We start from the raw sequence: 21,088 nt of genomic DNA, 5'->3' as shown, positions 1-21,088 counted from the left end.
ATTTGTTAGTTTTATAGTGTTAATAATAATAGTTAAGTTGGATTCTAAAGCTCAGACAATAATATAAGTAATCTATACACTAAGTGGGTAAGTTCCTGCACAAAGAATTTGAAGATTACCACATAATGTAAACAAACCAGTCTTATCTTTCAAAATGTCATTTTGACGACTCTGTTGTAAGCTCTAGTGAGTTTACATCATTAGTCTACCCTGAAGCATATAGGTATTTTTTTTTTTTTTAATATTGTCTTCAATAAAGATAGTGGTCATTGAATTAAATCACATTGTTCTTCATCTTTAATAAATTAATTTTTCATTAGTAGTCTCTTTTGACTTAAAAATAGTACTTTTCAGGTTGCCTGGCTGGCTCAGTACATAGGGCATACGACTCTTGATCTCAGGGTTGTTAAGTTTGAACCCCACGTTAGGCGTAGATTACGTGAAGAAAAAGAAAATCAACAGTATTTTTCAGTAGTGTGGAAAATGTTTTAAACTTTAAACAGATATCTAGGTTAAGGTGGATTCTCTCCGACGTTTTGAATGAGATGTCACAATGAACAGCGACTCTTAGTGGCGAGGGATAAGCTATTGTCTTGCTTAAAATGAATTTGTACATGGACAGCCAGAGGGTCCTATTTAGAATTATAGAGCAGGGTTGTTGATTTCATCAGGTCTGTTTCCATCAGGGTCTGAAGCAGGCTCCAAGCTCTGAGCTGTCAGCACAGAGACAGACACGGAGCTCAAACTCACCGAGAGATCATGACCTAGGCTGAAGTTGGTTGCTTAACCGACTGAGCCGCTCAGGTGCCCCAGCATTTTTAAAAAAAGAAAAGACGCTTGCAAGACCCCTCTTGGAAGATTACCCTGAGGCAAAGCCTCCCCACCTTCCGGGGTGTGAGGAATAGGGGAAGAGGGGGTATGTCTGTCCCTTAGGCTAATTAGTCAAGACTCAAGTCAGGACTTTTTTGTATTTATTTCATGAGGAAAAAATATGAAATTAGATGTTAAGCTAAAATTTAAGATTATCCTTAATTAAAATTAATCTAAAACAAGGTGAGCGTATTGAATTATATTGATGTGAATTTTATTTTCTTGATGCTTTCAGAGCCTTAGAGAATGTTAAAAGTGAAAAGACTTGATCTTTATTCAATTGTTTTGCATTTTACAGCTGAGGAAACCCAAGAGGTTCTTTCCTAGCACTTCGTGGTTCTATAACCATGTACTGGATACTAGGATTTGGAACTGTGATTTAACCAACAGGTTTACCTCAGTGCTTTCTTATAAATGCATATATATAAAATCTTCCTAGGACTTTAATTTAAAAATATCTGTGCAGTTATCTCTTTAATATGATTGCAGATATTTTAATCTGAGCTTGAAAAATTCTGATCAGTACAGATTTATAGATATCAGTAGCTTTTACTGTCTTAAACATTTTGTCTCATGTATAGATGTCATTCTGTCTACCTAAGTTCCTAGGTAACTGGAGTTAATACTTTCTTCCTTTTAGATAAATGGTAAAATTTACAAGTCTTTCTTTCCTGTTTAATAAATGCTAACTAACGTAGACTCTTTCCTTTGTTCTAGAGCTATTTTCAGCCTTAGAATTGAACTGAGCCTGTATTTTCATTTATAGCTCTGAAGTGGTCCTAGTTTTTGAATTTTAATAACAGCTTTTTTTCCCACCAGTACTAAGGATTCAGAGTAGAGTAATCATGGCAGTACTTTTCATTTATTTGTTCATGATTCAAAGTGAAAACAGTAACTGACTTCATTTTTTTGTATATGAAAATATAATTTTAGTAGTCTTCATTTAGAAATAATTGTGGAATATGATGAGCACTCTCATGATCTAATGAATAGGTAAAATAATAGTATTTTCTGCATTCCTGTCTGTTACTCTGTACAGTCCAGATAAAATCAAATATAAATTGCATGTTCATTCTGAAAGCATTGTTACTTAAATGACGTGATAAATGGTATGTATCTGAACAGATTTTTTAATTTTATTTTCCTGTGCTAAATGAGACTTAGAAATTTGAAAATATTGTTTATTGACTCTCACTTTTTTAAGTGGCCCTACCCACCCCATATTCATTCATACCTTAATTTTCCCTCGCGTCTAAAACACACACATGCATGCACACACAGAAAATCAGAATTGTGCAGGGACTCTGCTCTGATAGCTCTGATAGAATTCATTGTAGGAGATTATAGCTTTCCAAAAAAAAAATGACCTTAGATTTCTGAGGAGAGACACTGCTTTGTTTTGTGGCTTTTGTGTCACCCTCAAATCCAGAACAAATACCTGCCTGGAAAGTGATGTAGAATGAGTGTTCCTTGTCCTTTCTTTTGTCATTTTGTTCCCTCTAAGTTGAATGATGGCTGCAACTTTTTCAACCTACTCTGCTAGGATTTTGATGGCCACTTTTGATTCCAGTGAAGTGGTTGAGTGAAAATTAAGAGTTTCCTTTTAGCTCTGAAAAACAGATCTTTTACCTAGATTTCTGACTCTGAAAAGATAACTGTCCTTCACCCAGAATCTAAAGACATTTTAAAGTGAAAATGCCTTAGATGAAGATGCATTTCACCCGTGTGATTATATAGACAAATGGCAAAAATCACTCTTCAGTATTGTTTTCTTGAGTCAGTGACTGGTTTTAAAACACCGTATTTTGTTTGTCCAGCTTTGGTCAGATGAACCACTTTGCTAGGTAGTTTGTAAGTGAAGTTGACCAGATCCCTTTGGTCTTTGACTGGGAGAGGTTAAATTACCTTTTAGATGTGATGTCTGTTGTTAGGTGGAAAAAAGTTCCTTCTTAGATGGAACCCTGGAGAATGCATTTATACTAATGATTTCTGTGCTTTCTTCTCTTGCTGTGGTTAATAGTAATCATCTCTTTTCCTTCCCCTTTCCTGCTGCCTCTTTCCTTTTCTTCCCGTTTTCTGTACTTTTTGAATTATTAAACTGGCCTATGTATTTTTTTCCTTGCTTTTTTTCTTTTCTTTTTGTTTTTTTTTCTTCTAATTTTGTGATCTCCTGCCCCACTCTGTCTTCCCTACTTGCTTGGGTTCCATGTTGCTAGTTTTTATGTTCGCACGCTCATTATCACCCTTTTTTGTACTTCAAATCCCAGCAGCTGTCCAGCCAGGTCCCTGAGCACAGCCCTCTGGTTTATGGGACTGTGGAGAGCACTCATCTTGCTGCCAGCACCCCTGTCACTGCAGCTAGCGACCAGAAGCAAGGTTTGTGTATAACTGTTTTCTTCCCTCCTTTTTAATTTTAATTACATTCCCCTCAGCGTTTAAGGGTATGAGCAGAACATCTGAAGCTTATTTAGATACTAAACAAAACTTTGAGATGGAAAAGCAAAGTGTTCTACCTCTAGGAAGGTAAAGTAGGGTTGATAAGGAAAATTTTTTCCTGTATTTTATTAATGCCTCACTGTCTATTTATTTATAGGTCAAAACTTGGTTGCCTGAAGCTGTTCTGGGTGTGTGTGTGTGTGTGTTTAGGGAAAACAATGTTGGGGAAATAAATCAAAGTATATATTGCTTTATAAGAATAACACCGTTTTAATATATTTAACGTGTTCTTTTGTATCTTGCTATTTAAAAAAAAAAATTTTTTTTAAACGTTTATTTATTTTTGAGACAGAGAGAGACAAAGCATGAATGGGGGAGGGTCGGGGAGAGGGAGACACAGAATCTGAAACAGGCTCCAGGCTCTGAGCTGTCAGCACAGAGCCCGACGCGGGGCTTGAACTCACGGACCACGAGATCATGACCTGAGCCGAAGTCGGCCACTTAACCGACTGAGCCACCCGGGCGCCCCTGTATCTTGCTATTTTTAAAAACGTGAAATATTTCTTAGAAATTTGGCTCTGTAGCCTCAGTTCTGTAGCACTCAGTTTATCCTAGCTCCATTTCCATCATGTATAGTATTTGGTCTTGATGAGTCATTATACTATGGATCGCAATTAAACCAGGGTCCCTACTCCTATTTACCTTGAACATGAAGTGTAAAACATTGGTTGAAATAAGTGTACACATTGCCTTTTGGATTATAAATAGAAAACTGTAAAGGAAGTTTCATGTCAGAAAATGAGATATCACAGTCTCTCTTTCTTGCTTGCTAAGTTGGATTTAGGTTGACCTTAACCAAAATTGGGGAACAATTGTCTGTCATCAGGCATAGGGGAAAGCAAGTGCTACTGAGCATGCTTTGATAATGTTTCTGACTTCTTCGAAGAATGAGTGGAAAGCATAAGTGATTTCTAATTTTTTGAATTACTCCTTCCTCCCTTGTTAGCTGGCTGTTACTAAATGTACTTTCTAAAAAATTACTCTTTAAAAGGTACTTGGGAATTGGCACATAACCTAAGGATGGTATTTAATATAATTGATTTTTTACTGGACTGCACGTTAATCATACTTAGCAACTTCTGTTTGATTTCACTGTTTTCTACAGCATACAAAGATAATAGGATGTATTTTCTCTTTAATATTAAGGAACCTAGTAAACTCGAACAGAGACACGTCCTATATTTTATTTGTTTTATAAGATTGTTTTAAACGAAAAAATAGGTATCAAACCCCAACCTGGCATGCTTCTAAAAGTTGTACTGTCAGATACGTCTTCTGGCAGTGTTCAGAGATAGACTCATGCACGCTTAGAGTTAAATTTTTTAATATGAAAGCCATTCACCTTTCAGGAATGCACTTTGTAGGTATTATGGAAGACCACTTTCTTTCTCCAATGATAGAGCGTTTTTGAGTCAAGAATCACAATGTTTTTAATCTAAGTAGAAAAGAATTTTCAGGGTATTCTCTTCAAAACTTTACTAGTTTTGCAGAGTTGTAATCCCTTTGCTAGTTAGAATTATGCTAAGTATATTGAATACTTAACCATCACATAAGGCCTCAAACCATACCTATCCTCTATGCAAACTTCAGCTAGGCCACGATACAAAGAATTCATAAGATGTCTTAATGATGATAGCTCTGCCCTGCTACAATTTTTAGAATATAAAACACCTTCACTTTGTCATATTTAGGTCTTGATTTCCATAAGGAAGAATGCAGAAGTATTGGTTTTCTCTTGGTTCTTTATGTTTAGTGGACCTTTGAAAAGTAAACATTTCAGATTGATGTTTGATATAAATATGAGTGGATTGAAAATGTTTTATTTTACCTTGATGGAAAGAAAAACTTGAATTTTAAGTATATTTTGTAATATTTATAAATAACTCTTTGGGGGAGGGACTATTGCCATCTCCTTGTTAGTACCAATTATTTTCCAGAAACCTGAGTTAGTTATAATTTTCCATTTCTGATTGTACCTATAGCTTGCCGATATTTAGAATAGTTTTCAGAGTAATTTTTAAACCAAACGTATGTAGTCAAATAACAGTAGAAAGGGCTCACCAATTTTCAGAGAATTTTTTTATAGTTAAAAATTTTTTTAGTTTTCTTCTTAACTATAGGCTCCTTTTGAAATTAAAGTAGGATGCAAAAATGTGCTGTTTTCAAAGGTTGCTAGATTACTTTAAGAAATAATAGGTTGTGCATTCTGCAGTCAGTTTGGTTTTTCTCTCAATGAAAATGTCATTATTGTGGGTTTACATTGGGTAACAGAATCTCATGTTAGCCCCAAACTCTCGTACCAGCTTGATTCACCTAAATACTTTTTTCCATAAACCTTTTTCTTTTTCCTCAATTGGAAAAACATGGGATTGGAATCATTTTCAAGTTGCAGCACTGGCCAGTTACATGACTCTGGCATGACAGATCTATGACAATATGACAATCTATAGAACACTCCGTTTCCCAGTCTGTAAAATAGGAACATAATACTTTCTACCCCAGCGGTGGTTGTAGGAATTAAAGGACACTATGTATATATGGTATTTGACCCAGTTCCTACTGTTGAGTACTTAGTAAATGTTCAGTACTATTATTAAACTTCTGGTTTCTTAGAGGTTTTGATATGAATAGCTGACATGGTTACATGAACACCAAATTGTGACATTTCCCATTTGTTTGGTGCTTTATAAAGATACAAAGACACAGGGAAGACCTCACCTTGGTTTGTAGAGGGAAAACCATTGAAGATTGAATTAATATCATCAGTTGGTGTTGATGATACCATACATTTAGTCCAGTGTATGGAGGATATGGTATGAACAGTGAAATACAAATACAAGTTTTTGTGCCTTAGTCTTAGTTTTAGTGCCTTTTGAAAGCACTTAGTATAGAGTAGGTATTCAGTGAATGATACTCTGTTGTAATTCAACCATTTCTAGTAATGTAGTTCAATTGGGGCTCCCCTGGAGTTTAGGACAGGACTGTTCACTGTCACGTGAGGCTGTCCCTCAAATTGCAGAACGCTTACCATTCCTGGTCCCTGCCCATTAAATGATAGTAGTACCTTCTCAGTCACGTGAGACTCATGACAACCAAAAGGCACCTGTCTACGCAGTTGGTTCCATTGCATTCATTGTAGAAACTATGGATACGTAGAGACTTTCCCACGTGCATATGCATATGTTAGTAGTATATGTATTTTTAAATTACCAGATTAGGCTTATGCTCTACATACAGTTTTGTGTCCTGCTTTGTCAAAAAACATATCTTTTATTATAAACAGCTTTCCATATCATTACTCTTTTAAAAACCTATTTTATTATTTATTTAAAATTTTTTAAACGCTTATTCATTTTTAGAGAGACAGCACATGTGCTTGCACCCACAGTGGAGGAGGGGCAGAGAGAGAGAGAGAGAGAGAGAGAGAGAGAGAGAATCCCAAGCAGGCTCTGTGCTGTCAGCCCAGCACAAGGTTTCATCTCACAAATCGTGAGATCATGACCTGAGCTGAAACCAAAAGTTGGATACTTAACCGACTGAGCCACCCAGGCACCCCTTAAAGCTTATTTTAAATGATTGCACAATATTACCATTATATGGCCCAGGCTATTATTTGTTTAATAAATTCCTCATGTTAGACATTTAGTCTATTTATCTCTCTTATTTTGTTGCTATTATAGTGTTAATATAAATCTACTTATATATTCTAAACCTCTGTCTTTGCTCCCTCTTGCATGATTATTTCTTTAAAAATTTTTTTAAGAATAGAATTCTCGGGGCGCCTGGGTGGCGCAGTCGGTTAAGCGTCCGACTTCAGCCAGGTCACGATCTCGCGATCCGTGAGTTCGAGCCCCACGTCGGGCTCTGGGCTGATGGCTCGGGGCCTGGAGCCTGTTTCCGATTCCGTGTCTCCCTCTCTCTCTGCCCCTCCCCCGTTCATGCTCTGTCTCTCTCTGTCCCAAAAATAAATAAAAAAAACGTTGAAAAAAAAAATTTAAAAAAAAAAAAAAAAAAAGAATAGAATTCTCAGTTTCCTAAAGATGGCCAAATAATATAAATATTTTTAATGCAGTATATTAGATTTCAAACTATCATGGCTCTGTAAAGCATACTCTTAATGATAAAAGTTCTTAGATAAAATCAGTGTTCTGTATTTACTGTAGTATACTTTTCAGCTTTCCGTACTGAAATTTGAATGAATTAAAGGAGCTTTATATCAGAATGAGAACTCTCAAAATAAGTTCTTTGTTTCTAATTTTCTTCATTTTTTAATTTAAAAAAAATTTTTTTTCAATCTTTATTTTTGAGAGAGAGGCGGATAGAGTGTGAGTGGAGGAGAGGCAGAGAGCAAGGGAGACACAGAACCTGAAGCCTGGCTGAAGCAGGCTTCAGGTTCTGAGCTGTCAGCACAGAGCCTGATGCGGGGCTCAAACTCAAGAACCACGAGTTCATGACCTGAGCTGGTCAGCTGCTTAACTGACTGACCCAACCAGGCACCCCTTCTGATTTTCTTCATTTTAGATTTTTCTCAAAGAGTATATAGAAATTTCAGTCCTAGTTCTGTTTTTGTTTTTAGTATCAGTAATTTTATTTTTCAAAATTAGTAATAGAATTGACATACTCTTACCAGATTATTAATGTGAGAATTATATTTTACTGTTTAATTTGCTACAGCTAGGTTTCATTCAGTGGTCATAAAGGGTATTATTCTGATGAGCTTTCACAGTGTTATAATTTAATCTGGGTGACCCATCTAGCAGTTACTCCAGTGAATTGATAATTATTTTGATGAGTGATATTTTAATAAATGTGTATTTATTATATTTATTTCACACACATGTAATACATATAATAGACAAATTTTTTTGGAAATATTTTTTTCTCTTGCCCTGACCACTTAGTGTGAGGGATTTGGTTTTTTTTTTTTTTTTAACGTTTATTTATTATTGAGAGACAGAGCATGAGCAGGGGAGGGGCAGAGAGAGAGACACACACACAGAATCTGAAGCAGGTTCCAGGCTCTGAGCTGGCAGCATAGAGCCCGACGCGGGCCTCAAACTCACAAACTGCAAGATCATGACCTGAGCCAAAGTCAGACACTTAACTGACTGAGCCACCCAGGTGCCCCAAGTGTGAGGGATTTGACAGTGAGAGCCTAACGATCTTATTTTTCCTCTTAAATAAATACCTAGAGTTCAACTTAAGAATCACTGATCTCTACACCCGGGAGTTAAAATGAATTTTAAGGCCAGCAGAAGTAGTTGCATCAAATGAATTAGCCTTTAACAACTTAATGGTAATATTTACCACATGCTTCTGTGATTAACAGCATATTTTCTTTGATAGATTTACTTAAGTACAATAATTTATCGTAGAGACTCATTTTCACTGATGGGTAAAAAGATTTCTGGTGGAGAAAATAAAGTTCATTTCAGTTTAGATGGTCTTTTAGTAGTTCTTAAAATTTTTGTTTGCATTTGAGGAACATACTCCTAAGTATCTGTTTTTCTGATGGAGCCTGTTTATCACTCTCCAGAAGCACAGCTGGAAACCAGCCTAAATCTTCTCTGGCTTCATCCTCCCAGGGGTGAATCACCTATCAGTTTACGTGGAAGTTTAGAACATGGAAATGTTCATGAATTACAGTTTCTTACATGTTTCTGGTATCTTTACTGTGATTATCAGTCTCTCTCTCTCTCTCTCTCTTGCTTCTATATGCAGATACATTTATATATTCTCAAATATTTCATATGTATTATGTTCTTTTTTATTGGACTTGGTTATCTGAATATTAACTTTGGCATTTCCTTTAAGAATTCTTTTTACAAGATAAGTTTTCATTTTTATATTTTCACATTATTTCTGGTTATATAAATGTTTCTTTCAAAAAAATTAATTTATAAATGAATTTTTATATTCAGGAACTTGATTTCATAGATAATAAATCACATTGATAATAAATGATACTTTGATAGGGGCTCCTGGGTGGCTCAGTCAATTGAGCGTCCGACTTCAGCTCAGGTCATGATCTTGCAGTCTGTGAGTTCAAGCCCTATGTCAGGCTCTATGATGACAGCTCATAGCCTGGAGCCTGTTTCAGATTCTGTGTCTCCCTCTCTCTCTGCCCCTTCCCCTCTCATGCTCTGTCTCTGTCTCTGTTAAAAATAAATTAACATTAAAAATTTTTTTTAAAAAATGATACTATGATGGCTTCTCTTAAAACATAGTTTTTTATACAATATACATTCTTTACAAAAATTCTCCTAAATGCAGAAATGTATAAAATAAAAAAATAGCAGTGTATAATAATTTAATCTGCAGTTATTTGTCCTTTGGATGTTCTGCCCCTATAGTGTATCCTTGGTAGAAAAATCTTCCATAAGGAGCAAGATATAGTAGAAATGAAGGTCTCTACTTTAAAAGAAAGCCTCATCCCCATTTCCATAATGGCTTAGCTTGTTTTGATGAACTTTTCCATTGCATTCTTGATATAATGATTTGATTAATTGATTCCTTCTTTTACTCTAAATTAAACTGTATATTTATTAATGACCAAGTAACACTGGGTAGAACTAGAAAATATGACCGTGTTTTTGGAGTGGCAGAATAAGTCTAATATTGTGGTGTGTCTTCTTTTGCCCATGATTTTGGGTAAGAGATGAAAAGAACTGGCCCAAGATCATACAGTATAATCTCTGATTCTTAAACTCTTTTTTGTTTTTTCTTCTCCAGAAGAGAAGCCAAAACCAGATCCAGTGTTAAAGTCTCCTTCCCCGGTCCTTAGGCTAGTCTTTAGCGGAGAGAAGAAAGAACAAGCAGGCCAGACGTTGGAGACTACTGTGGTAGAATCCATGCCAGAGCTTCCCCTGCCTCCATCACCTACCACTGTTTCTCCACTTGCTCGAAGTACCATTGCTTCCCCCACCTCTGCTGCTCTTAGTAGCCAGCCAATATTCACCACTGCTGTAGATGATAGGTGTGAACTCTCTTCCTCAAAAGAAGACACAATTCCTGTACCTAGCCCCACATCTTGCACAGAGACATCAGATCCATCACCAACAGATGTAATTGATGATGATATATGCAAGAAATCTTGTAGTGTAGCACCTAATGATATTCCACTGATTTCTAGTACTAACCTAATTAATGAAATGAATGGAGTTCGTGAAAAATTACCAGCCTCGGAGAGCATTGTGGAAATAGTAAAACAGGAGGTGTTGCCATTGACTCTTGAATTGGAGATTCTCGAAAATGCCCCAGAAGAAATGAAAGTGGAATGTGTCCCAGCTCCCGTTACCCCTTCCACAGTTCCTTCCTTTTCTCCATCTCCTCCAACTCCTCCAGCTCCTCCTCCTCCCACACCAGCCGGTGTTCCTGCTGCTGCCACTAATGTTAGTATGGCTGGTGTTCCCACCACGGTCCCTAGGGTCTTAGAAGAGGACGAGAGTGTGAGAACTTGCCTTAGTGAAGATGCAAAAGAGATTCAGAACAAACTAGAGGTAGAAGCAGACGGGCAAACAGAAGAGATTGTGGATTCTCAGAACCTAAGTTCAAGAAAGAGCCCCAGCCCAGGTAAGCTATTCTGTCACTAATTATTTTATGCTTGCTGAACATGAAAAAGAAGCAGTGTTTGTGTTATTTTTAATTGGCTACTTTCCTTGACTTCCAGAAACATCAAATGAATGCTGAAATTCGTAGTCTGATTTCTTCAATGGTGTGTTTATGTTTTAGTGCAGCCTGCAAAAGAGTCACTCCATTGTCTAAAATGCAAATGAAATTTCAAATATACAAAATGCCTCCAAGGTATATGTCACTGTACATGTGTTTTTTTTGTTTTTAGTTTTTAGTTTTTTTGCCTCGTTCTTATGGATCAGGTCCTCAGGGGTTAATTTTGCAGCTCTGGGGCTTGGAAACCAATTAAAACCAGCATACCCTATAGTTCCTAATCCTATCTTCTCAAAATGTTGAAGCCCCATCAATCCTAAACTTAAGAGAACTTAATCTTGGATTTAGAAAAACAGCAATCAGAATGTCAAAGTTTATAACTAGTTTTGAAAAATAAAAGTGTCCTCTCTGATTAACTTGCAGGGAAATTTAATGCTCTTCATTTTTTCCTTTAAAGGTTTCATTTTTTCCTATGATACGAATTTTATCATTATAATTTTATAGTATTATATTATCAGAGTATTTTATTCTTCCCAATTAAAAATTACTTATTTAATGTAGCATCACCTAGGATCGTAGAAAGCAATCATTGGATTTTTACAATTATAATAAAAACATTACATGAGGCCTATCAGCTAGAGTCAGTAGGACATAATAATATGGCTTTTGGCAAGTCCACATAGCCCATCTGGTGCAGCAGTGCCCCATGCAGTCTGATGTACTCCCGGTGTACCTCTCAGGTAAAATGACACAATTTGACAAATGAGTGCTCCCCCAGCAGTTGATCTAGAAATGCACTTGGTTTTAGTCATCAACATCCTTGGTATTTATTGTCTGTTTTGAGCTGTGTAATGGGTAGGGAATCTTAATCAAAAACCCAGTCCTCGTACGATACACTTTTCTCACACAGCACACTTCTTGAGGCATTTTCCTCATAAATGTGTGAGAGTTGTCCGGTTCCTTGGAACAGTAGAACATCTAGTTCAACAGAGTGACCAAAGTGGTAAAGCAAACACTGAAAGGTAGCTGGGACAAGGAGTAAATGTTTGTAAGTCACCTGTATCCTCAACAGACTGGCCTCCGTTGCCATCTGTGTTTCACGGTGTCGTCACTGTTTTAGGAACCTTCTTCCTTGGTGGGGTGATGACCTAGGCTTCATGGAAAAAAAAGTTTTGATGGCTATAGGTGAATGCCCCCCAAAGAACACTTGTTTGTTGGAAAACAATAATTTGTTTGACCCTTAATTGTTCCCTTTCACTTACCCAACTGTGAGTTGTTATCTCACAGGAGAAGCTACTTGAAGACAAATGTTGTAAAAACATCAAAACAAATGACAGAAAGAAAAACAAAGTAATCATTAGGGAATAAAAGAGATACAAACCATACCTGAGACCTGAAATAAGTAAAGAAAGCCCACACCAAACTCATACCTCTACTCATTCCTGACATCGTTGGTTTTTGTTGTTGAAGTTGTTGTTGTTTGTTTTTTTTTAATTTTTTTTTTCTTTTTTTTCAACGTTTTTTATTTATTTTTGGGACAGAGAGAGACAGAGCATGAACGGGGGAGGGGCAGAGAGAGAGGGAGACACAGAATCGGAAACAGGCTCCAGGCTCCGAGCCATCAGCCCATAGCCTGACGCGGGGCTCGAACTCACAGACCGTGAGATCGTGACCTGGCTGAAGTCGGACGCTTAACCGACTGCGCCACCCAGGCGCCCCAGTTGTTGTTGTTTTTAAGCAGTATGTTCGTTAGGTGGCAAGACAGCCCTCAGATATAGATGGACAAACGGATTTTAGGTAATTAATTTTCATATCATGGTTCTTTTTTTTGAAATGCAATTACTCTTGGAGTTAGTAATACTAGCAGCTTGGTAAAAGAATAGATACTTCAGCGGTGAACCAGAGGATAGGTAGAAAAGAAAGAACTGTCTTCTGCATGGCGAGGGGTGAGGGTAGACTTTGGGTGTCAGGAAGCAAAGCATCCTGGCATTTTTCTCGTTCGATGATTTTTTTAGCATATAAATGTATTGTAAAAGAACTAGAAGTGCTATAATATCCTTTGATTTCTTACACTTGGCAGAATTCAAAGTGAATGAACCTGGAAAACCGTGTAACTCTAGCATTTCTAAAATGATAAAGCTACCAAAAACATTCCTGGCCCTCTCATTCCTATACAAATATTTTTAATGTCATTGCCACAAAAGTTAACATTAAAACCTTAAATTATCATCATTCTTATAGATATATCCACTTGAAGTTGTCCTGTTCTTAATAATTAGTCTTATTTGCACTTACCCATTTAGGACCTTGTTTATGTTGAGAGATGAGGAAATCATAACAATCTGATGTGGATATCAGTCTTTTGTAACTGACTTTTGAGATCAGTTCTTACTGTGTCTGCCTGAGGATGAAGCACTTTAAAGCTGGCTTCAAAACCCATTTGCTCTTGACAAGCGTGACGCATAAAAATACACAGTAGTTGGAATAGAGATACTTGCTTAAAGCAGTGACATCAGATATTAGGGCTGTAGTCCCTTTTCTGCTGGAAAACATTTTCTTGCAACTGTTCTAGATCCTATTTCTGATTAGAGCAAAGCGCAGCAATCTTGGATGCTTAGGTGAAGAGCACGCCCTGTGAAATGAGAATTGTGTTTATGTTCAGTGTCCTCTGAAAAGATTCAGAGATTGACCAGACTTTTGATTACTTAGTTTGTACGATACTTCAATAATTAAATGTACAGAAATCTGTATTAATTGGATATTTCTTAAAGTCTTAGGATTTTTGTTATGGTTTCTGTATACTTGTTGGATAAGAAAAGAAAGTTTCAGAATTTGTGGTAAAACATTTCTCACTCATCATCCAGGAATTCATTTCTCTATAGTTTCCAGAATGCATGTGCTATGTAACATGCATATTGTGTGACATGAACTTTTCCACTTTTGAAAATATTAGTGAGGTTTTTTTTATTACCTTGTTTGATATAAAACTATTATTTGAAATTCCGTTGGCCACGGGAGGTTTTTAATCTTCCAGTTTATTGTGTCTTCTGGCTCTTGCTCATAGTGCATTGTTTCTTCGTATATTTTATAAATCTGCTTTATGAATTCCTCTTCAGGTAAACTTTACTGTATGTACATTGTGGGCAAGTCCTCCCAAAGCTATTTTGCGTTTGCTTTATTTACCACATGTCTTGAGGAAAGCATTAGCTGCACCTTAATCTGAGTTTAATTTTCTAAATCTCCTTTCGTATTCCAAGCAAAATCTGAAGGCATTCCCTGTGGATACTATTTTTCAGAATGACAACAGTCCCTTTCCACCTAGGTGAGACCAGATGTCCTTCCGTGTCAGTACTCTGTGTCAGTTCGCCGGTATATTTCTCTTTTATGGTTTTAGCTACCTTTTCACAGAGGGTGTCACTCTGTTAGGCACGTCAGGGATTTTTGTGAGAGTCTCAGTTCTAGGTCCTCACTTTGCTGGGATCCAAGATCTTCTCTGCCATTAATGTTAAAATGTCAACTCCCTTAATTATAGAGACTGGCATAGCATCCCACATCCCCAGTAGTATAGTGGCTACAGCCGTAACAGCAACTGACCTTGTTTATGTGGCTTCCAGTAGTTTCCCTTACGTTCTTGTAAGCTCAGCTAAGGTTGAGGGACAGTTTCCAGTTGTGTAGATTTCAGGATGAGAGATTTGTTTCTCAAATGGAGATACATTTGTATGTTTTGGAAGGTGTTACTAAAATACTGATCCATATATAGCCAGTGACATTGCTGTTTTCTCTTTCGGTTTTGATTGACTTCAGTATAAAAGCAACATACTTTAATTTAGGGGGAAGATGTTTTAATAAGAATCCTTGATTTAATTTCATCTGTGAACATAGTCACCATACTTTATATATTTTTTTAAGTTTATTTATTCTGAGAGCATGAGAGTCAGAGACAGTGCCAGTGGGGGACAGGTAGAGAAAGAGGAAGAGAGGGAATCTGAAGCAGGCTCTGCACTACTGGCACAGAGCCTGACTCGGGGCTCGAATCCACGAAACCGGGAGGCCAGGACCCGAGCTGAAACCAAGAGTTGGTCGCTCAACTGGCTGAACCACCCAGGCGCCCCTATTTCACAGTATTTTAAGAAATAAAACCAAAGTAAGCATAAAACCAGGGAAATAAAAGCCTTAAAGTTTGGGTAGACTAAACCGAAAAAGATTCATGTTTAAAACCATGATCTGAAGGTCAGCACCAGGAATAAGGAATTTGAAATTTATTCTAGCCTTTGCTCAGTTTACACCTTCTGAGAAGTATTTTGAAATATCCCTGGGATATTTAGTTGTGGGGGCCAGAAACAAATCACCAGTGATTAGATGTCGCACAGCCTTTTCTTAATCTGCACCCTTATAATTTAATTTCTCGTGTTCCTCTAGAGAAATATGTTCTGAAGCCTTACGAACCGGACTTACACGTTCCTGATTCCATGTTATCTATCAAATCCAGTAGAGCAATCTCTAAAACAAGGACTTTTGGCTCCCTTTTTTGGAGGCTTGCGTTTGAGCGATCCTTAGGGATAAGAAAATTAAAAGGATTGACTTTCCCCACCTTGTTTATAAAAATATTTGAAAGAGAGCTGCCTGAAAACATTTCTGTCGTGTGATTCCTCCTTTCTTGTTGCCCTCCACAGTGAAATCTTAAGCATTCCCTGGAAAGTACTGGTGCTGGGTCAAGTTCGTTTTATATGCTACAGGATGAGCCCAGACACCCTAGGGGGGAGTGTACTAACAGACTCAAGCGCCAAGCCTTCTGGCCAAGCCCCTTGTACAATCCCTCATCTTCATGCAGCATACACTTTCCTACTATTTACAATAGTTCATTTTTTTGCAACATGAGTCTCAAAGTTTCATTATTGGATGTTAACTTAGTCATACATATCTCCATGAATAGACATGAATTCTTTGTTCCGAATTTACCCCACTTTTCCCCAGACTTACTAATTTACTCCCAAAAGAAACCATTGTGCGTACCTGCTTCCAGAGAGGGTAGTCGAGACCGTGTAGGGGAATTCTGTTCTCTGCCAGGCAAAAGAGAGCTGTGTCTAGAAAACGTAATCTTGCTAAAAGCTTTTTCTTCTTCCAGCACCAGTCTTCACTGCGCACACAGTTAGTTGTCTTGGGAAGTGTTCCTAATATCTTTTTTTTTTTAATATTGTTTTAGTGTTTATATTTATTTTTGAGAGAAAGAGAGAGAAAACAAGTGAGGGAGGGGCAGAGAGAGAGGGAGACAGAAGATCCGAAGCAGGCTCCGCACTGTCAGCAGAGAGCCTAATGCGGGGCTTGAACTCATGATTCATGAGATCATGATCTGAGCTGAAGTCGGACACTTAACTGACTGAGCCACCCTCTAATGAGGTGCCCCTCTAACACCTTTGACAGAATTTTCCGTACTAGTGCAGAAAAAGTGTCCAAAATACATTTTTATCAATAAATGTCTTTTTTCCATTTATCAGTGCTGTATTAACAGTACCTGGTAATTTTGCTTCAATCATGATAAAGTCATGTTACTTTTCTTATGTTTACAAAAAGCCTTTTCTCTGGCATTAATCTTACAATTTAAGCAGTTATTCCTGGGATAAAATTATTCTTATTTTGCCTATACAAAAAATAAGCCATTGAATGGTAAGTTGGATTTCTCAGGGTCATAGGAAGAATTACAACTAAAGCCTTTCTTTATCTCACATTTGTGTTATTCTGACATTCTTTACTATTGTTGCTATAACGTTCTTTCAATCTTTTTGGGATTTAAGGATTTTACATTTATACATGTGACCCAGGTTCAGAGGGAGATGTGGAAACCCACCTGTTTCAGCCACAAATAGTTTCTGAGGGTCTGCCATGAGTAGGTCATTGTTCTGGGCACTGTGGCTTCATCAATGAGGAATCCAGAGATCTCTGTCCTAGTAATATGCCAGAAAGTTGTTGGGTGGTTTCTTTTTTTTGTTTCTTTAAGATTTTATTTTTAAGTAATCTCTGTACCCCGTGTGGGGCTGGAACCCACAACTCTGAGATCAAGAATCACATGCTGCAGTGACTAAGCCAGCGAGGTGCCCTGCCCCATGCATTAAAATGTTTTAGGTGATATAAAAATAATCTAGCCCGGGAAGGAATGCTGGAGAGGCAGCAGGTTTTAGTATTTAAGTAACATGATCAGGGGTGCCTGGGTGGCTCAGTCAATTGAGCATCCAACTTGACTCTTGATTGTGGCTCAGGTCATGATCCCAGGGTCGTTATGAGCCCCATATCAGGCTCTGAGGTGAGCATGGAACCTGCTTAAAACCCTCTAGTTCTCTCTCTCTTTCTCACTCTTTCTCCTTGCCCCTCTCCCCTGCTTGAGTTCTTCCTCTCTCTTAAAATTTTTTTTATAAAATAATCAGACTTATAGGCTTCAAGGAGTACAAGATTTAAGCAGAGATGGAGGAGGAGGATTATCTGAGCTATCCTTTTATGAAAATTTGTGGTTTTCCTACCCCCTTTTCTTTCTGAGAAACATTAGTTAGCTATACCCCCATCTTCTCTATTCTTCAGTTCCAGTAGGCAGAGTACTACTGGGCAAGATTATACCACTGTGAATGTATCTACAAATCCGTGCTCTCTGTCCCCAGCCATTCCTTTTATGACTTGCCTTTTATAAAATCCTGTACTCAGCCCAACCCTCCTCACCCTCAGCAGATAGATGGCTTTATGTCATTGTTTAGAGTACTGAGTGCATTGAGTATGCCTTTTTGAAACTTCTGCTGGAGGTACCAACCTGTCTCTATTCAAACTTTCATCGGAGTCTGTTAGTTGTCCCTTGCAGTCTCATGTGTATTCACTACCTTTCCACAGACTTCTTTCTCTAAATCTGCTGAAGTCCATCTCATACTACAAATACTTCCTCAGTCCTACATGTCCATTCTGCTGTCATTTAACCTCGCTCTTGCTCTTCTCATCCAGGCTTCCCAAGAAGAGTATATCATTTCTATTTCTCTGTTCACTATTCCACTAACATCATCTGCTTTCTGTTCCCAGCATGCTATTTTATGATATGTTCACCACATGTAACACTACTCATTGCTCTTTTTTTTCCCTTTAGATTTATTGCATATAATTTCTTTGCAGTTAATTTCATTCCTTTTTAGCATTCATTTCTGTGAATTTTGAGAGACACATAAAGGCATGTAATCACTACCACAGTCAAAATGTAGAACAGCTCCATCAGCCAAAAAAACTCCTTTATGTTTGGGTCATGTTCTAATTCTCTTATCGTTCAACACATTCTTGGGGGGTGATTTCATCTACTCTGATGGTAGATGGCTCCCAGTGGTATATGCAGATGGCTTCCAAATTTTCATTTCCATCCCCAGCTTCTCTTCTGAGCTTCTGTCTTATGTATTCTGTTGCCTGCTAGATATCTCCATTTGGAAACCCTAGAGCCATGTTGGATTTAACACATCCGCTATTGAACTAATAACCTATTCCGTAAACCTGTTCCTTTATCTCCGTTCATGGCACTGGCTTGAATTAAGCTAAGATCCTGAAGCCACTGTTGATGGACTTCTTCCCTGAGTTACTCATCTTTCATGTGTAGTCATTTAACAAGGTTCTCTGATTTTACCTGATGTGATTGTTGAATTTGTCCTCTCTTCTCAATTTTCCTTCTATCACTGCCTTAGGACCTCTCGTGTCCCTGGCTCCAGGTTTGTCCCCGTTCAGGTTCATTCTCCACCAGGCAGTCATCTCTTTAAACTACAGATCTGGCCCTTCCACTGCTTTTTCCTATCTCTCCTTAAGCCCTTGAGGATGGTGAGTGTCACTTCAAAACTTCAAAACTGTAAGCGTCTAACTTTTACTACAAGATCGTCTTGTACTTAGTTATAGTAGCAATTTTCTGAGTATATATGCATAGGATCTGAATGTTACTTTTTGTGTATTTGGTTAATCTCAACACTGTCAGTAAAGTGTATTGGTTAAGATCAGGGCAACAGAGTCAGACACTCCTGCACCTTAGCCATTCCCCTGTCTATCTCTATGACCCTGGGTGAGATTCTTAACCTCTTAAGACTGTTTCCTCATCCAGAATTTGAAGATGATGATAGTGTTTACTTCATAAAAGTTGTAATGAACATAAAACGTAACCTATGTAAAGCATTTAGCACAGTGTCTGACCCATGATGAGCTCACTGTAAATGTTTAATATTATTAATACTTCCATTTTCAGCTAGTATAAGGAACCAGATGTTCCCTTTGAACTGTACTGATCTTACACAGATAAATGGGTGTCATTATCTCTGTCCTTAGGAATTTATGTTCCAGAGAAGAGAAAGTCAACAAGATGATGCGATCTCAAAAGTTCCTAAGTAAATCCTGAGCATGAAATGGTAGAAAGTCCCTCAAAATAGTCCCTTGTGTATGTTTAATTTTGAGTAGTGTCTTTTGTACCCATTCTGTCATTTAATCTCCAGAATGGTTACACACATCTCGAGGTGACCTCTATTGTCAGTTGGAATGGAGAAGGTGTGCTTAGAACAGTGAATTTTAAGGAAAATCTGCACCATTGAAAACCTTTAGGCATGCATTTAAGTAGAGGATAATAGTAACATTATTAATTTCCTATTTAGAGCAGGAGTAGAAAATTAGGAAGAAGAGCAGAGAGAAAAAAGGAATGGGAAAAAAATTAGTGGGGTAGTCCAGAAGTGGAAATAACCTGAATGTCCATCTAATGAATGGATAAACATCTAATGAATGGATAACCAGCATGCTAACCAGCATCTAATGAATGGATAAACAAATTGGGGTGTGCGTGTATATATAGAATATGGAATATTATTCTGCCATGAAAAGGAATGAAGTACTGATACAAGCTACAAAATGAATAAACCCTGAAAACCTTATGCCAAGTGAAAAAGTCACACAAGACCAGAATAGGCAAATTACTAGAGACGCACAGTAGATTCACAGTTGCCAGGGATTGAGGAGAGTGGGAGGGGAATACTAATGAGTATAGGGTTTCTTTTAGGGATTGATGAAAATGTCTGAAGTTAGATAGTGTTGATGGTCACACGACTCTGTGAATATACTGTTGTGAAATAATAGAAAATATATATTGGTTTCTAACCCCTCTTCCTGGCACAGAGCTCCTAAAACCTGTCTCATTTACTCAGTGATAACACTAGGAGCATCTTTTGTTCTGATGTTGGTCTTTTACCTCCATTGATGACACAACGTTCCTAAAAGCCTTGTAAATTTCTGAGTGATAGCACTAAGAACATCTTGTTCTGTTGAGGTGATTCTAGGTGGGCTCCTGGATTGCTCCTGGATGGGGGCTGGTAACCAGAAAGACCAAATCATCATTAGAAGTTTGCAATTTTCAGCCACACCCCAATCCTCGTAAGAGAAGAGAGGGGCTGCAAATGGCATTATTGTTCGATCTTGCCTATGTGAGGAAGCCTCCATAAAATCGCAGGGATAGGGTGTTCAGAGAGCTTCCAGGGTGGCAAACTTGTCCACACCAGAAATGAGTAATGTACCCCCCACTTCACGGACAGAAGCTCCTGTACTTGGGACCCTCTCAGACCTCACCCTGTCTATTTACCTCTTCATCTGGCTGTTCATCTGGTCCTTTATCATATCTTGTGATAAACTGGTCAATACAAGAAAGTCCCTGAATTCTGAGAGCTGCTCTAGGAAGTTAATCAAACCTGAGGCGACAAGGGGTCATTGGAACCTCCGATCTATACTGTTTGGTCACCTGGGCTTTTGCCTGGTGGCATCTGAATGAAGTGTAGGGGTGAGGAGAACAGTCTTCTGGAACTGAGCTCTAACCCGTGGGATCTGACACTATCTTCAGGTTGATAGTGTTTGAATTGAGTTAACTTGTAGAACACCCGATTGGTGTCACAGAGAATTGTTTGTTATAGGGGAAAAAAAAGAAACCCACGTGATGACCAAAAGTGTCAGAAGTACAGTATTCTAAGTAGTAAAGGAAACACACAGTAGGAAATAACTGAGTTTTTCCCTATAAAGGGAAATGGAA

The 21,088-nt window shown here is 37.8% G+C and overlaps 2 protein-coding genes across 48 annotated transcripts in view; one reads left to right on the top strand and one right to left on the bottom strand.

The window, feature by feature from the left end:
• Window positions 1-21,088, top strand: part of EIF4G3 (eukaryotic translation initiation factor 4 gamma 3) — a 313,590-nt gene that overhangs the window by 190,745 nt on the left and 101,757 nt on the right. For 12 of the 18 annotated variants that reach the window (XM_042952618.1, XM_042952607.1, XM_042952612.1 and 9 more), the window contains 2 exons: window positions 3,138-3,246; window positions 10,099-10,938. In XM_042952618.1, the coding sequence (XP_042808552.1) occupies window positions 3,138-3,246; window positions 10,099-10,938 (949 nt within the window). Of the gene's footprint in view, window positions 1-3,137; window positions 3,247-10,098; window positions 10,939-11,035; window positions 11,173-15,450; window positions 16,019-21,088 lie in introns of those variants that run through there. The other 6 variants (XM_042952623.1, XM_042952614.1, XM_042952610.1 and 3 more) reach the window with 3 other exon arrangements.
• LOC122227880 overlaps window positions 1-21,088 on the bottom strand; it is a 51,105-nt gene that overhangs the window by 13,667 nt on the left and 16,350 nt on the right. For 7 of the 30 annotated variants that reach the window (XM_042952627.1, XM_042952628.1, XM_042952629.1 and 4 more), the window contains 3 exons: window positions 20,261-20,378; window positions 16,877-16,973; window positions 16,045-16,209 (listed from right to left, as the gene is read on the bottom strand). In XM_042952627.1, coding sequence (XP_042808561.1) covers window positions 16,045-16,209; window positions 16,877-16,973; window positions 20,261-20,378 — 380 coding nt within the window. The other 23 variants (XM_042952637.1, XM_042952634.1, XM_042952632.1 and 20 more) reach the window with 23 other exon arrangements.

This window comes from Panthera leo, chromosome C1 (genome assembly GCF_018350215.1).
Source record: "Panthera leo isolate Ple1 chromosome C1, P.leo_Ple1_pat1.1, whole genome shotgun sequence".
Taxonomy (NCBI): Eukaryota; Metazoa; Chordata; class Mammalia; order Carnivora; family Felidae; genus Panthera; species Panthera leo.
This window is presented reverse-complemented; position numbering and strand designations above follow the sequence as displayed.